This window comes from Phaethon aethereus (assembly GCF_964289735.1).
Source record: "Phaethon aethereus genome assembly, chromosome: 6".
Lineage (NCBI taxonomy): Eukaryota > Metazoa > Chordata > Aves > Phaethontiformes > Phaethontidae > Phaethon > Phaethon aethereus.
In genome coordinates this window covers 1,603,837-1,618,706 of record NC_138580.1, presented here as the reverse complement: position 1 = coordinate 1,618,706, position 14,870 = coordinate 1,603,837, and the positions used below count along the sequence as shown (strand labels likewise).

Genomic DNA, 14,870 nt, shown 5'->3' with positions numbered 1-14,870 from the left:
ACGCCCCACCGTCCCTCAGCCCCCCCGGCAGCTTCCCGGGGCTCCGCGGCCGGGCGCGGAGGAGGAGGAGGCACGGAGGGGCAGCGGGCTGCGCGCGGCAGAGGAAGAGGAGGAAGGCGCTCAGGATGCGGAGGGCGCCGGGCGCTGCGCGGAGGGCGGTGCGCCGGGGCGGAGCGGAGGGCGGTGCGCGGGGGCGGTGCCCGAGGCGTTGCGCGGGGCGGAGCGGAGGGCGGTGCCCTAGGCGTTGCGCGGGGCGTTGCGCGGGGCGGAGCGCGGGGCGGGGGCCGCCCTGCCCGGGGCCGCGCCGCCCCTGCCGCCGGCTCCGCGTGGGTGGCGGCCGCGCAGAGCGGTGCCTCCGCGCCCGCAGAGCGGCGGCGCCGGGCCGGGCTGTGCCGGGGCGCGGGGCCGGGCCGGGCTCGGCGGGGCGTGGCGGCGCGGAGCGGCGCGGAGCGGCGCGGAGCATGTCGGCGCTGCGGCGGAAGCTGGGCGACGAGTACCAGGTGGTGAGCACCTCGGCCAGCGGCGGGGGGCTGCCCCCGCCCCGGGCGGCCCCGCGGGGGAAGCGGCAGCGCTTCGTGGACAAGAACGGGCGGTGCAACGTGCAGCACGGGAACCTGGGCGGCGAGACCAGCCGGTACCTCTCGGACCTCTTCACCACCCTGGTGGACCTCAAGTGGCGCTGGAACCTCTTCATCTTCATCCTCACCTACACCGTGGCCTGGCTCTTCATGGCCTCCATGTGGTGGGTGATCGCCTACATGCGGGGCGACCTGAACAAGGCGCACGACGACAGCTACACCCCCTGCGTGGCCAACGTCTACAACTTCCCCTCTGCCTTCCTCTTCTTCATAGAGACCGAAGCCACCATCGGCTACGGGTACCGCTACATCACGGACAAATGCCCCGAGGGCATCATCCTCTTCCTCTTCCAGTCCATCCTGGGCTCCATCGTGGACGCCTTCCTCATCGGCTGCATGTTCATCAAGATGTCTCAGCCCAAGAAGAGGGCCGAGACCCTGATGTTCAGTGAGCACGCCGCCATCTCCATGCGGGATGGCAAGCTCACCCTCATGTTCAGGGTGGGCAACCTCCGCAACAGCCACATGGTCTCCGCGCAGATCCGCTGCAAGCTGCTCAAGGTAAGCGCGGTCCTGCCACGCTTGCTCCACCGCCACTGCCGGACACCCTCTGCGTCCCCACTGCCGCGCTGCCCGGAGCTGCCGGCCCCTCCGAGCGCCCTTTCGGCCGGAGCGCTTGGCCATCCCTCGCTCCTGCCCAGGGTGGCCTCCGTGTCCTGGCAATGCTCTGCAGGCTCAGCCGTCAGGCACCAGATTTACTCTCAATTGCCTGATTTACCAGCAGCCTTGTAGGATAATATTTACATTTGGCACTGGGTTTACATGCATATTTATGTATTTCTATAAAATGCTAGATTTCTTTCGCAAGTAAATACTTTGTAGCTTGAATTCCCTGGTGTGCATTTTAAAAGAAAGCTGTTTGCCTTCCGGGCGTATTTCTGTGCTTTCGGGCAATGGTGAGTCCAGTCAGGCAGAACTTTATTTATAAGGTGCATGAACTTCACGAAAAGCAGAATGCCAAGGTTAGACATTTAAAAATCGTGCTAATGGCCCTGTATGTCTGGGGAAGATCGAGCGGTTATTCGAGGCTTGCTACAACGGCCGCATATTCACAGGGGAGATGAAGTAAATGTGGTGTGGGTGGAAGGGGACGGCTCGGGTGACGTTTGACGCAGGCAGAGCATCCCGCAGGTTTCCGCGGCTGGCGGGAGGTGTGGGTGCCCTGCCCTCCGTGTGGGTGCTCTGCAGGGGCAGGCAGGGTCCCCTTGCCCGGGGCAGGGGGGACCTCACTTGGAGGGCTGCCCTGCTTTCTTCCCCGCTCCTCTGGCTGCTCCCTGTGGAGGGATGCTCATCCCCCGTCTGCTGTGCCCAGATCCGGCAAAGCACAAGCGCGTTTTGCTCAGAGGCCTCTCAAGTTGTCGTATTTTGACCCAAATACGTGTTTCTGACGGAGGTTTTGCAGGCATGATCGTGGCTGTATTCGGTGAGGGTTGCAGAACCCCTCCTGCACCCTAATCCGTGAGGGAGTCTGTGGCCAAAAGGAGGGGTAGTGCTCACGCTCAACAAGCTGGGGGGGACGAGGAATGTAAGGAATCTCCAAAATTTCCCTTGTCTCCTGCCTGCCCTGCCTGGATGATTGCTGTAGCTGGGGACCAACATCGGTGAAGATGCTCTCGCTGCAGCTGACCTGGAGGCGTCTATTCCCGTTCTTTTCTTTTTGATTAATCAGCTGGAATCCCAGTTATGCTTTTCCCTGATACGAGCTACCCCTGATTGTTTCCTCGTGTCAGAAGTTTATATGGGTAAATTGAATGATGTGCAATTCGCCCGGTAAGTAATCATCCTGCATTTGGAGGGCTCCACGGTGACCCCTCCAACTGCCTTGGGCCACGAGGCCATCCTGACTAGGGAGAGGTCAGACCGTCACATCTCATGTAGCTCTTTAACAGCTTTAAAGAATCAAAATGAGTCATTTCTATTACAAATTTTGAAATTAGCCCTTTTTCTATCCAGAGGTGCGGCAGGGGGAATTTTAAAAGTTGGAGCTTAAAACTTAGTGTGGCCCCCAAAAATTTCCTGAACTTTAAATATGTGAAAGAGCACCTTCGTAGCCATCATTTCATGGTTTTGCGATGGCAGTGCTGGAGTCAGAGGGGTGAAGTTTTTGCAGCTGTGTAAAAAACTGGCAAGAAGGAGAGGAGCCCAGGGAACCCCGCGAAGCACGCTGCCCGGACGTCGCGGGGCTTCATTCGTGTTAGGCAGAGGGAAGGGCCGTTCGTCAGGCATGCCAGCGGCGCGGGCGCTGCCGGCGGCTGCATCGTGGCCGTGGTGGCACGCGGTGCTGCGGGCATCCCGCAGTGCCCCTTGCCTGCCCAGCCCGCAGGAGCTCTGGCACCGGCAGCTGTAAAGCTGGAGCGAGATGAGCAACGAAGGGCTAAAAGGTGTTTTTCCCACGGATACAGTTATAGCTGGCTCTGCGCGTCCCCTGCGCGACGTCTCTGCACGGTGCATCCTTTCGCTGCTGTGGGGCAGCAGTGCTTGGCCAGGCTTCCTGGGAAAAAAAAAAGAGGGGAAAAAGAGGATTGCAGCAGGGAGAGTGGCCCCTCTTCCTGGGGGTGCTTCCACGCACGGACAGTCTGTCTGGCTTGCAGGAGCACGAGCGTGTAGCAGAGGGGGATTCGGTGTTTCTGCTTTGGTTTGCATATAACATTTATTGCAGGATTATTGCAAAACCGGGAGGGCAGACTTAATTGTAGGGCTGCTCACAGACTTTCTGCTGAAGTGCTCCTTTTTATGGTAAAAGGTTATTCTGTTTGCAAAACCTCTGTAAAATTCGAAATCCCAATACGCTGTTTTTAATATTTATTAGTTTTCCTGGTAAGCTTAGACCATACTGGAGGAAAAAACAAATACAAAGCCTTAAAAGTGTCAAGTTAGTACGAAGACTCAGTCACTGTAATAATCATTTTTTTAAATGAATTTCCAGGATTGTAAAGAACTTGAGTGAAACTCTGAAGCCCTGTACTTGCCTCTCTACGTTACATTGAGTCAAAAAGAGTCACTCAAGGTCATTTCTTCCTACAAATATATTGGCTCGAGTAGCAAAACAGCCAACAGTAGGAGTTCTCACACCCTGCCTTCAGTTGAACGCTGCCTGTAACTCAGGGGTAGTTGTAGAATAATATTTGGTTTGTCTATAACGTTTTCGCTCTCAATCCTTATCTCAATTCCCCCAGCGGAGAAGCAATCATACTTCGTGTATATGACTTCACAGCTGAATGATGTAACACCCGATTTCACTGCAGCTGTAAAACAGGAGGTTTTTGTGACGGACGTGATAGATTCCCTGGGAATCCCATGAGCTCCAGTGCGAGTGGTGGGAGCGTGACGGTGCCGTGGGAGTGGGAGAGGGAGCAGGGTCCTCCCCGGCGCTGCAGCAGCGGTTTCAGCTCGTGGCACCCAGGCAGCAGCCCACCCGTTTTTAACCTTTCCTTCCCATCGTTTTCTTCCCTCATCCGTAGTTTCTGCATGTTTCTCTGGATTTTGCTGTCTCCTTCAAGTACCACGTTGTCTTGAACTCTCCTTTTTCATCACTATTCTCTCTGTTAAGATGTCCATTATATAAGATTTTTTTTTCCAAAATAATAGTTCGTCCTGCTTTGTCATCCTCTCCTGTGCATTGGTAGGGGGTTTTTGGCTGGTTGGTTCGGACTGAGATTTCGGGGCAGGTACCGCTGGGTGTTCCTCGGGAAGCATCCATGGCCAAGTGCCATGTAAAGCCAAAACATTTTGGACAGTAGTGGTGGCAGCTGAAGACCTAAATAGAGGAGCCAGAGAGCGGAACTAGCAATGATTTTAGAACCAGAGCTTTAAAGGACTTCCCCAAACCATCAGCATTCGTCACGAAGCCTGGTGCATGCAGCTCCTAATTGCATTTCGTTGGCTCCGACCCGCGGCCACCGCTTCCCTCTGTCCCAAAGCCGAGCTGGGGGGACGGGTCTCGGTGTCCCCAGCGTGACAGCGTCACCCAGAAACGGGCCGGCCTTCGCCTCCCCGTGGCTATGACGATGTTGCAGGGGTGCGGGCTGTCTGCTGGGAGCGGTTCCCTCCCTAGAGCTGCCCCTTGCCCTGCTTACGGGTGCTATTTGGTGCTTTGCTTGTGGTTTTGTCTTTTTATTGAAAAGTAGACTTCTCTCTAAAGAAAGAACAAACAAAACCCCGCAGGCAGGATATTTATGCAGATGTGCTCTAGATGCTTCTTGGCTCGGATGTCTTTATTTAAAACTGCATGGCATATGCTAGGATGGGGTGGCAGAGGCAGGTGTGATAAATCTGGATTTTCACACACAAAAATTAAAGCACATTTCTTAGCCAAAACTTCAGGGCAGTGAAACACACGATTGTTTCTTTGGGATTAGATCTCCTTCAAATCCAGCCACCATTCAGGGAAAATTTTAAAAATAGAAACCAAATCCTGAGCGAGGCACATAATCCGGTTTGGCTCTGTCTGCTGCTTTTTGCTTTCAGGCTCCCAACCGCTTCCCAGCCCCGTGCCCGGGGGGCTTGGCCGCAGCTGCACCCCTCGCTGGGGGCTGCCCCGGGAGCTCCCAGCATCCTCCCACTGCCAGTGCCAGGCTTTTTTTTTATGGGAGGCACGGGACTGGTTTCTCTGGGAGCCACTGCTGTCTCGCGTAGGAGCGCTGATAGTCCGGAGGTGACGGCCACGCTGGTCCCTGCCCAACGGGGCATCTACCCCCCAGTTACGTACGTACGGCGTATCTGAGTGACGCGGGGGATGGAAACAGAGGAAAAGTGAGAGGAAAGATTGTGCTGCTTCCTGCAAGTGTAATCCTGCTGCCATTAAAAAAATTAAAAAAATTCAAGTCAGTGGTATTGCTCAACACGGGAAGTTTCACATCAGCTCAAAATGTAGGGAAGGATGGAAACGCATCTCAAGTACGGATTTAATGTCGGGTTTTGGCTGTGTATGATGAATACAACAGTTTGTAAAACTTCTTTTGAAAATCTGAATAGCAAATAATGACCAGGAAGGGCTATAATGTTCTGTTCCTGCCTATTCATAACACGGAAAGAAGGAATAAAAGCCGGGGAGGGGCAGGGCCGAGCTGATGGCAGTGCTCCTTACGGACGAGCGACGCGAGGCGTAGCTTGCAGCCGGGCGCGCGAGCCGGCGCGCTGAATTTGAGGTTTCAGCCCTAGGCGTGATTTTATGGACTCGTTATGTAGCTGTTAAATTGCGGTTTATAGTGTCTTAGCGGGCAGCTCCAGCTAAGGCGGTAACAGCATCCCCCCCTCCGGCTTCCTTTGTCAGAAGGGCAGCGATCTGCAAACTTCCCCGGAGAACTGTGCGCTGCGCTGATTTGGGGCTGATGTAGGTTGCCGCCAGTGGCGCAGGGGAACCGTCTTCTACGGGAAAAGCCAGCGGTTAATCTAACTGCTGCCGCTTTCCGCAAGGAGTTTCCATTCGCGGATGGTCCCTCGTGGGAGGGACCCTGGAGGTGGCTGCGAGCCCTCACCTGTGGTCGCTGCGTCGCGACACGGGTTTTGTGAGGTTTTGGGTTTCTCAAGGCAAGATGTCCCCTTGCCTGAGCCCCCCGGCAGGGAGCCCGCCCGGGTACACCACTCCGGGCACGCTGGCTGAGCAAGGGGTGGCACGCGGAGCTGGGTGAAGGGCGGGCTGGATGTGCACCGGCTTCCTCTCCTCCTGGTGGGTGACGCTGCGGGTCGCTGGCAGAGCCATCGTTGGTGTCGGTGGCCGGCGGTTTCCCAGGGCTCCTGTGCCGGTGAGCTGCAATTGCAGTCAGATGCGCGTTAGAAATAATTGGCCCTGCTCCGCACGGCCAGTGCTGGGTTTCCACCCGTTTCATGGCCGCGCGGCTGGAGCGGGGCTTGCCTCGTGTGCCGGGCGCTGGCAGGGGCGCGGGACGCCGTCGCGGTGCCTCGGTGGTGGCTGCACCAGCAGTGACGTCTCTCTCTGTCTCTCCCCTCGCCGCCTGTCCAGTCCCGCCAGACCCCGGAGGGCGAATTCCTCCCGCTCGACCAGCTGGAGCTGGACGTGGGCTTCAGCACGGGGGCCGACCAGCTCTTCCTCGTGTCCCCGCTCACCATCTGCCACGTGATAGATGCCAAGAGCCCCTTCTACGACCTCTCCCAGCGCAGCATGCAAACGGAGCAGTTTGAGATCGTCGTCATCCTGGAGGGCATCGTGGAGACGACGGGTGAGTAGAGGAAGCCAACGCTCCGCGAAGCAGATGCCGCCCCGCAGGTCTCGCCATCCGCGCTCGGATGGGTGCTTCGGAGTGCCCTTTAAGGCAACGCGGCGGTCAGGTTTTCGGGAATGCTCTGAGACAGTCTTTTTCCTACAGAGCGCGAATGTTGGAGGGATTTTTGGCAATGCGTCTGTTACCAAGGCGATGCGCTTCGGCGCTCCCAGCGAGGCGGGGAAACCTGCGCCGCGGCTGCCGCCCTGGCTCAGCGGTGCGGGCAGGGCGCGCGGCGGCGGGCCGGGTCGCGCTGCGCTGGCTGCGGCGCTGCGACGCGGGCGCTCCCGCAGCCGGCGGCTGCCTCGCGTCGCTTCCCGGGCCGCTGCGCGCTGCAGGGGAGCGCTTAGCGGGGACCATCGGAATATCTTTGATCATTTTTCGGTCCCTGTGCCGGTGGCCCGGCGGCTTTGCTAGCACAGGAGGCACGCTGGGAGAGCCGCGGCGTGCGGGTAACGGGGCGCGGGCCCCCGGAGGCGGCGGCAGCAGCAGCGGGGAGTCGTCCGGCTGTTTAAGAAAAACTCCCCGAGATTTCAAGAAAACTCCCTGCTGTTCGGCGTGGCTTAGGATTTCAGGGCTGACGTGCAGACCGGAAAACTCCAGCTTGTTTTTTTTGTCCCCCCTGAGCAGAACTGTTTCAAAACACCGATGATGGAAGAAAAAGGATTTTGTAAATAACTCATTAGAATTTTAAAACAAAGTGGCGTGTTTGTATACTTTTGAGGGTATTTTTGTAAATATTTCAGACATTATACACAGAACAAAAAAAAGGGGGATATTTTCTGGATCTGTAAAGCCTAACTCGTATGAACTTGCAAATTTTGTGACCTAGTTTTATAAGATGGGAAAAACAGAGCAAAATGTGCTCTGTCTTAAAAACAGCAGGTAGCTTTTGCTGAGCCCGGCTGAGGTGGGGGGGACGGGAACAGACGCGAGGGAAGGGGCGGCCGCATCTAAAGGATGCCCTGTGTTTTTTAAGAGAGGAAGGGTGGACGCTCAGCAGGTTTAAAACCGGCAGAAAGCCGGGATGCGTCTCCCCGTCCTGGCGCTCCTGCAGCGGTACGACGGTTCCCACCTCCCCCGTCAGTCGCCTTGAAGCCAAAGCGCGTTTTTTGGCAGGACAGAGGTCCTGCTCTGGGGACACTGGGCGATCCCCGTACGCGAGCGCGTGCGGCGCGTGCGTACGATCGTTCCTTGTGCGGCAAGAAGAACGGGACACTGTCGTTAGGGACACGTACCTGAATAGCTCCGCTGAGGTAAAAGGGGTTTAATTTGGAGGCAGTTGTCTGAGAAGTTGAGTCCGATGCTGTGAAGCGTGACCGCTGGAGCTGGGCTGGCTGAAGCTCGGGAGACGTCAGCCTCGTCGCTGGTAGCACGTGTTGCACAGCATAGGTTCCTCCTCTTTGTGGAAATAATATCCTGCGGAAACCTTCCGTCTAAGCTATCTTAACTTAGGTTTTGCACCTAACAGCCCACAGCCACCCCAGAAGAGCAGCAATAATTTGAAGGGGATTATTAGAAATACTATAAAATAATTTGCAGCTTGTGCTTTGGATGTTTTGTAGATAAAGCCGGTAGGAGACTTGGTTTTTCTTCCTCCTCGGTGTAAGACAGTTACCTGCCCTCGCTGTAGCGTGTAGATGATGTCAGAAGTGCAGTACGAGTCTTAGATGTCTGCTGTCACGGAAAGAACAGAAATAACTTGCAGCTGTTTGGAAAGCAGGGTGCTATTTTTGGTTAGGTGTAAAAATGATGTGGGGTTTTTTTTTCCTTCCCTTGGAAAGTCAGTGAGTAGGTCATACATTTGAAAAGACTTTTCCAATTAATTTCGATTGCGTGTGCTGGAGAGAGAGCGGTGGTGGTACCGGTGGGTCTCACAGGGGCTGAGCGAGCCCGATTGATCTGTGTGTCGTTCAGGAGAGTCCTGCGGATGATGAAGACGTAGCCTGCGGGAAGTAGGCTGGAGGAAGATTAAATACACTGTGATTTGCAAGTGAGCTGAAATTACAGCTGCGAGTGTTTGAAGTGAGGACTGATCTGAACCAAACGGGAAAGGGTTCAGGGTTTCTTTTCGTGTCTGGTGCAGTCGAGCCCAGAAGGAGCAGAGGTCAGAGCCGAGGCTGAGCGGGGAGGAAGGTTGAGTTACGTGTGGGACAGCTCGTGCTGCCAGCATCAGCCCAGCCGGTACTTCAGGCGATGCTCCTGCCTGCCCATCAGCCCTTCTGGGGGTGTGCAAGTCCTTTCTGAGGGCTTCTCTCTTAGACCTCAGCTGTGGTGCCTTGCATTTTGAGTTTGGAAGCACAATCACAATGTTCTGTTAATCCTACTGGGAGTGGTATTTAATTTAATTATGGGTGAAACCTGTGCAGGTAGGACAGCAGCCTCCAGAAAGCACGTCTCTTCTACAGCCCCGTTCTTGTGATGGGCTTCTCTTGCATCCCAGGACTAAAATAGAAGCTCACTGCAGAGTGAAGAACTTCCTACCTTTCAGCCTATGAAGGTGCCTCTGTAGTGCTTATCCGTTACCCTCCTATCAATTACTGCATGAAAAAAATCATCAACCGTTTGTATCATTAAATTGAATTGAAACTGAATTGGATTTTGAAACTCAGAAGACTCAATTTCAGTACTAGAACACAATGAAAATGGCTGAATTTGTACGATGTGGCAGTCTTGGCATTTGGTCTTTTTTCCAAAGGCAAGAGGTCCGAAAGCCAAACTGAAGCCGGGTAGCGATGCGTGCCCTTTCCCGTGCTGGTGGCGTGACGGCTGTGTCCCTGTGCTGCTGCAGACCATTTCTCCATTAGGGCACCTTCTGGGAAGGCCTGCCTGGGAACTATTTTTTTGAGTTTAAAATTGGACTCCAGCTCTCACGTTTCCCTATAGAAACAGTTACTTTCACTCGGATGTCTCATTCCCGAGTGGGGAGATGTGTAGATGCAGAGCAGCAGTTTTAGGGGAGACTTTCCCCCAGCACTAGACGTGCTGCTTGGCTTCTGCGCCGCGTCTCCTGACTCGACAACCCGTTGAGAGGATCTGGTAAAATAACATGGCTCCTGCACGTACTCATTAAGCAACCTTATAATACAGCCAATTTTCTAAAGCTGCTTTCTTATTTTCTTTTTTTGGTGTTTTTTGTTTGGTTGGGTTTTTGTTTTGTAAAATTGACTTGACGACCATTGATACCACGGAGATAAATTGTTTTCTCACCCACCCCAGAACTGCAGCGCAGAGGAGTTGCGCGGTTTGCTCCCCACTGCCACGTCCTTACAGCGTGGCGCGGCGGAGCAGCCCCCGCCCGGGCTGCTCGAGGGTCCTCCCCTGCATCTTTCCTAACGGTAATTTGTGGCATATTTAACAGGAGAGGCTTTGATATTCATCAAAGTTCTTCAACTTGCAGAGTTTAAAGGGGGAGCCAGTGCTTTCAGCCTACGCTCCTGGTTTGTTTTTCAAGTAAATTATTTTCTGTGTCTGCCTGGAAAGTGCTGTGAAGTTGCGCCCAGATCTACGACATCCGTTGCAAAGAACCGAGTTCCTCGCTCGCCTCTCCCGCGTCCTGCGGACGTCCGCTGGCCCCAGCACCAAGAATTAGGCAGTGTGCAAATACTAACAAATAACAAAAAATTTATTTCACGAGATACTCTGAGCACTTCTTTTCTTCTGTTCCTACTGACGTGACAGAAGCAGCCTTTGGTCTGGAACTGGAGGCGGCAGAAATACCTGTAAAAAATAAACGCAGACTTCTGCTTCCACAGATGAAACCTGAGAGGGAGAATTAAAGTCACTGGAAGGATCGGTGGGGTGGATTCGGGGCTCTCGATGTGCTTTGAAATGCTTCAGTCTTTAACTATTCCATAAATCATTATTTCAAAGTATATTTAGCAATACCGTCGCGTTTCTGCCTTCACGTATGGTGAAGGGGTGCCACGGGGAGGCATATCACGTCAGTTCGGGTACGCCAGGACAGCACCATTGCAGGGTAAGTCGTCCGAGGGATCCCGTTGACTTTGCCATTTCCCACGTTATTCCAGTTCCAGTCCTGCGGTATTGCTGTCTGGTGTGGGCCGGGGTGCAAGTGTCTTACAAATTATAAAAAGTATTAGTACGTATTGAGTATTTCTCACTCTAACGGAGCCCTTGTGTTTATAATAAATAGGGATTTAGGAGTCCTAATAGCATTTGGTTTGAGTCAGCTCTGTCTTTTGATAGGGACTTAGAGCCTCTTGGTTTGCTCTAGCAGGTGCTTACAAAGATTTTTTTTTTTCTTTGACTTTGTTTTCTGCTTTAATCAGTTGACTTTTGATATGCAATGTTACCAAGGGATTTAGAGAATTAGTAAATATATACAATAAATCTTGTTTTGCCTGTCTGCAGGGACAGTAAAGACTTTTTGGAGAAGTCTAATGAGTTGTTTAAGCAGGATCTTCTTGCATATAAATCCCACTTGGCTGATTAAAATCACTATTTCTGATGCCTTCTCTCATTAAATCATGTAAAAATGATGTCTCATAGATGCTTCCCAACTTGATTAAGTTAATTTACTGCCTCGTCACTGAAATTCTAATTTCTGGAAATACAAACATTTCTTTATGCTTTCCTTAGCCTCCTTAATTACAGCTTTTACGTTGTTTAGATAATAACATGCAGAAAGTGGGAAGCAGACCCAGCGCATCGCCAGAGGGAAGGAAGCCCGGGTCTTCATCTAGTTGAAGTCGTCCCTGCTCACTGCAGGGGGGTTGGACTAGATGACCTTGAAGGGTCCCTTCTGACCCAAACTGTTCTGTGATTCTGGCCCCTCCTGGCAGGCGCTGAGCTCCCCTTCCCGGAGGGGAGGTGACCCTTCCCGGCCAGCCCTTTCTTTTGGGAAACAGAAGCAAAATATCTCAGCAGACAGGTTTGTTGGTTGGTTGGTTGGTTGGTTTTTTGGTGGGTTTTTTTTTTGGTTTTTTTTTTTGTTTAGGAGGTCCCGGGAGAAGTTACGGCCACAGATGATTTAGGTGACCCTGGGTGGCCCCTGACCGCATGCGTGGGGCGTGCTCTGAGGTCAAACCTGCGCCAGACCCCAGGCTGTTCCCTGGGAACGCGGGAGGCTGCTCAGCCCTGGCTCTGGGGTTTGCTTTACTCCCATTTTCTGGAGTGTCAGTCGGTGACGGGAGACTTTCACAGATGAGATGTTCAAATGGCTTTTCAGAACTCGGAGATGGTTGTGATTCATAAGGGTAATTGCTAATCATTTAGGATTATTTTTGATATATATTCAACCCCTCCATTATTATGATAACATATAATTTTGAAGAACACTCAAAGTGTTTATTTTCAAAACCTATTGTCCTGATTTCACATTATTGTGATGGAGAATTTTAAGCTCCATTGTCAGCAAACCTTCCCGGTGGTGTTCATGGGGAGAAGAGTTTTGACTCTTACGGCGGATTCCCCTTCTGGGGCTTTGCCTCTGCGTGCATGTAGGAGTATGTAGCCTTTTAAAATCACGGTATTATCCTGCGACTTACTGATAAGCTGCTGAAATTGCTAAAAAAAAAAGAAGAGTTAATAAGAACCTGAAACGTACAGAAACCTGGCAGGAATGGTATATGCATCCGTTTTCAAAACTCATTAAATGTTATTTTGGAAACCTTTTAACATCATTTTCTGATTAAAGAAATCAAACAGCCTTCCAGGCTTTTTAATTAAATAAACAGAGATGGAATCAAAGGCATATTCCAGTGGTTTTACTTTTAAGAACATGAATAGTTTGAATTATGAAACTGTAGGTCTTCATAGGAAGGTTTCTCTCAGAAACAGATACATGGGAATAATTTCAAAACTGAAACAACTTGAGTGAACAAAGAACTGCTATACAGATCTGAAAGCTAATGTGATTTAGATAATTTCTAGGGCTATTTAAAAATGTTTTTCCTATGTGTTACCTTCAAGGTCACTTAGCTTGGAAGAAACCCCAACACAAATTTAGCAGCTTTGAAGGTGGAGCATAAAATGTATTTATTCTTTTTTTATCTTACCATTTGGATTTTGGGGGTTTTGTGCAGATGTGGGCAAAGTGTTGTGGGCAGAGCATAAAAGAGAGGGAGAATACTCTGGAGTTAGTGGAGGAGCTAACCAGAATCAAACAGCTGCATCACTTGATAGTTGGTAGACTTCATAAATTATACCTTGTTCATCCCCTCGCTCTCCTTCTCTACTGTCTTACAGTAGTTTTTGTGACCAGATCTTGGTGTTCTTAAGGTATCATCAATCTCATTGTATTGACAGGACAGAAATTTGGGTAGAGAGCAAGGAGCTGAAGGTCCAGAGCAGGCTTTTGCCCCGCACCGTACACGCCGGCACTGCTCCACCATCGGTGGCTCCTTGCGTGTGCTGGCTTTGCCTGTCTGCGCGAGGATGTCATGAAGCTGTCAGTAGCTTGGGCTTGGTGGAGTATGGACCTGCACGTGTGTCATGGACCTATTTGTCATGCTCTTTGGCAAGGGATGAGGGGAGTCCTCACCTTCTGCATCGGTGGGAGGGGACCAGGGTCTTGGGGAGCCCAAGCCAGCTTTCACCAGGGATAACTCGATGGCTAAATTCCCTCAGAAATCATCTCTCTGAACCACTTCTCTGCAAAATATCACAGAATCAAAAAATGGCTGAGGTTGGAAGGGACCTCTGGAGGTCATCTGCTCAGAACCAGGGCCACCTAGATCTGGTTTTGCCAGGACCATGTCCAGACGGCTTTTGAATATCTGCAAGGAGGGAGACTCCACCACTGTTTCAGTACTGAGAAGTCAGTAAGGTGCGTTAGATGGGAAGGTGACAGGAGAAGAACAATTCAGCAGTTCTACTTACTGCAAGTGGCTTTTTCTCTTTTTTTTTTCCCTAAGCATAACCTAAACGTGATAAAATAGCCCTTTAAAATGTGTGGTCTTAGCAGTTCAGCAAATCTTTTTCCAGTGCTACCATTATATAAAATCTGTTAGTGGAAAAACCAATATTTGTTGGTCATGCAGGCAAACGCGTTTGTCACTGTCAAAGTGAGGATGTGCTGAAATTGGGACTTTCCTCGCCTGGCTTCCCACCGCCCCTCCTGCAGCTGCTGCTCAGGTGCAGCACAGCCAAAGGGCTCAGCTGGACTAAAAAAGGGGGGGAAAAAGCATTTTTTAATGCTAATGAAAAGATTTAAGGTTCTGGGAAAATGTAGCAAAAGCATATGGGTTTGTGTGCTAGTTCTACAGGGGCACAACTGGGAGAGAACAGTTTTGGTAACTGCATCCCTTACATAACTTGCAGCCGTTGTGTTTTGGATAACGCATCCCTCCTCCTGCGTAAGGCAGCAATTCCCCCAAGTACTGAATTTCACTGCATAAAGCCTTCATGGCTCTTTCTCCTTTTTTCCCTTAGATCTCTTTGGAGATAGAGGAGAGAAAAATGATAGTGGTTTTAATCTGGAGCTCTGCAGGAGCTTTCCTTTCACCATATATAATCTGAATAACTGGTGATTCATCAGAAGTCATGTCTGTGCGAAAAATACTTGTTCACGCTTAGTCAAACAGAATTCATTCTCCTTGAACAAGCCTTCTTGTGCTGATCTTGTGCTGCCTGTGCTGCCGCAGACGGAGCTTGTACCATCAGTCTGCACATCTAGTTCAACTTTTTCCCATGAATAAGTATTGGAGGTCTAAGCATGAGCTAGTAATCTCTGGGGGAGTGACATGTGCAATCGTCCAGAAAGCTCAGGAGCACTAAAACTTGATCTCTGATATAAATCTGCGCCGTGCCTCCAGGAAATCGAACGTATCTAACGAGAAAAATATCAATGCCCGCTTCCCCGCGAGCGTGCGAGCTACGTCCCTTCTGCAGCTGGAGCCGTGTGGAGCTTGGTGGGCTTGGGCTTGGGTGGCGGGGGGCAAGATCCTCCCGGGGGGCTGGAGGACGGCGTTGGCACACGCCGAGCCTCGGCGGGTCGGAGCTGTGGTGCGAGCGCTGGTTGAAAACGTGCGGAAGGCAAAGGGCTTGA

The 14,870-nt window shown here is 52.0% G+C and overlaps 1 protein-coding gene across 1 annotated transcript in view; it reads left to right on the top strand.

Moving 5' to 3' along the window:
- Positions 1 to 361: 361 nt before the first annotated feature.
- Positions 362 to 14,870, top strand: part of KCNJ3 (potassium inwardly rectifying channel subfamily J member 3) — a gene marked incomplete at its 3' end in the record, with an annotated part of 51,560 nt that continues 37,051 nt past the window's right edge. The window contains exons 1-2 of the mRNA XM_082001752.1: positions 362 to 1,139; positions 6,601 to 6,817. Coding sequence (XP_081857878.1) covers positions 462 to 1,139; positions 6,601 to 6,817 — 895 coding nt within the window. The 5' untranslated portion in view covers positions 362 to 461. The remainder of the gene's footprint in view (positions 1,140 to 6,600; positions 6,818 to 14,870) is intronic.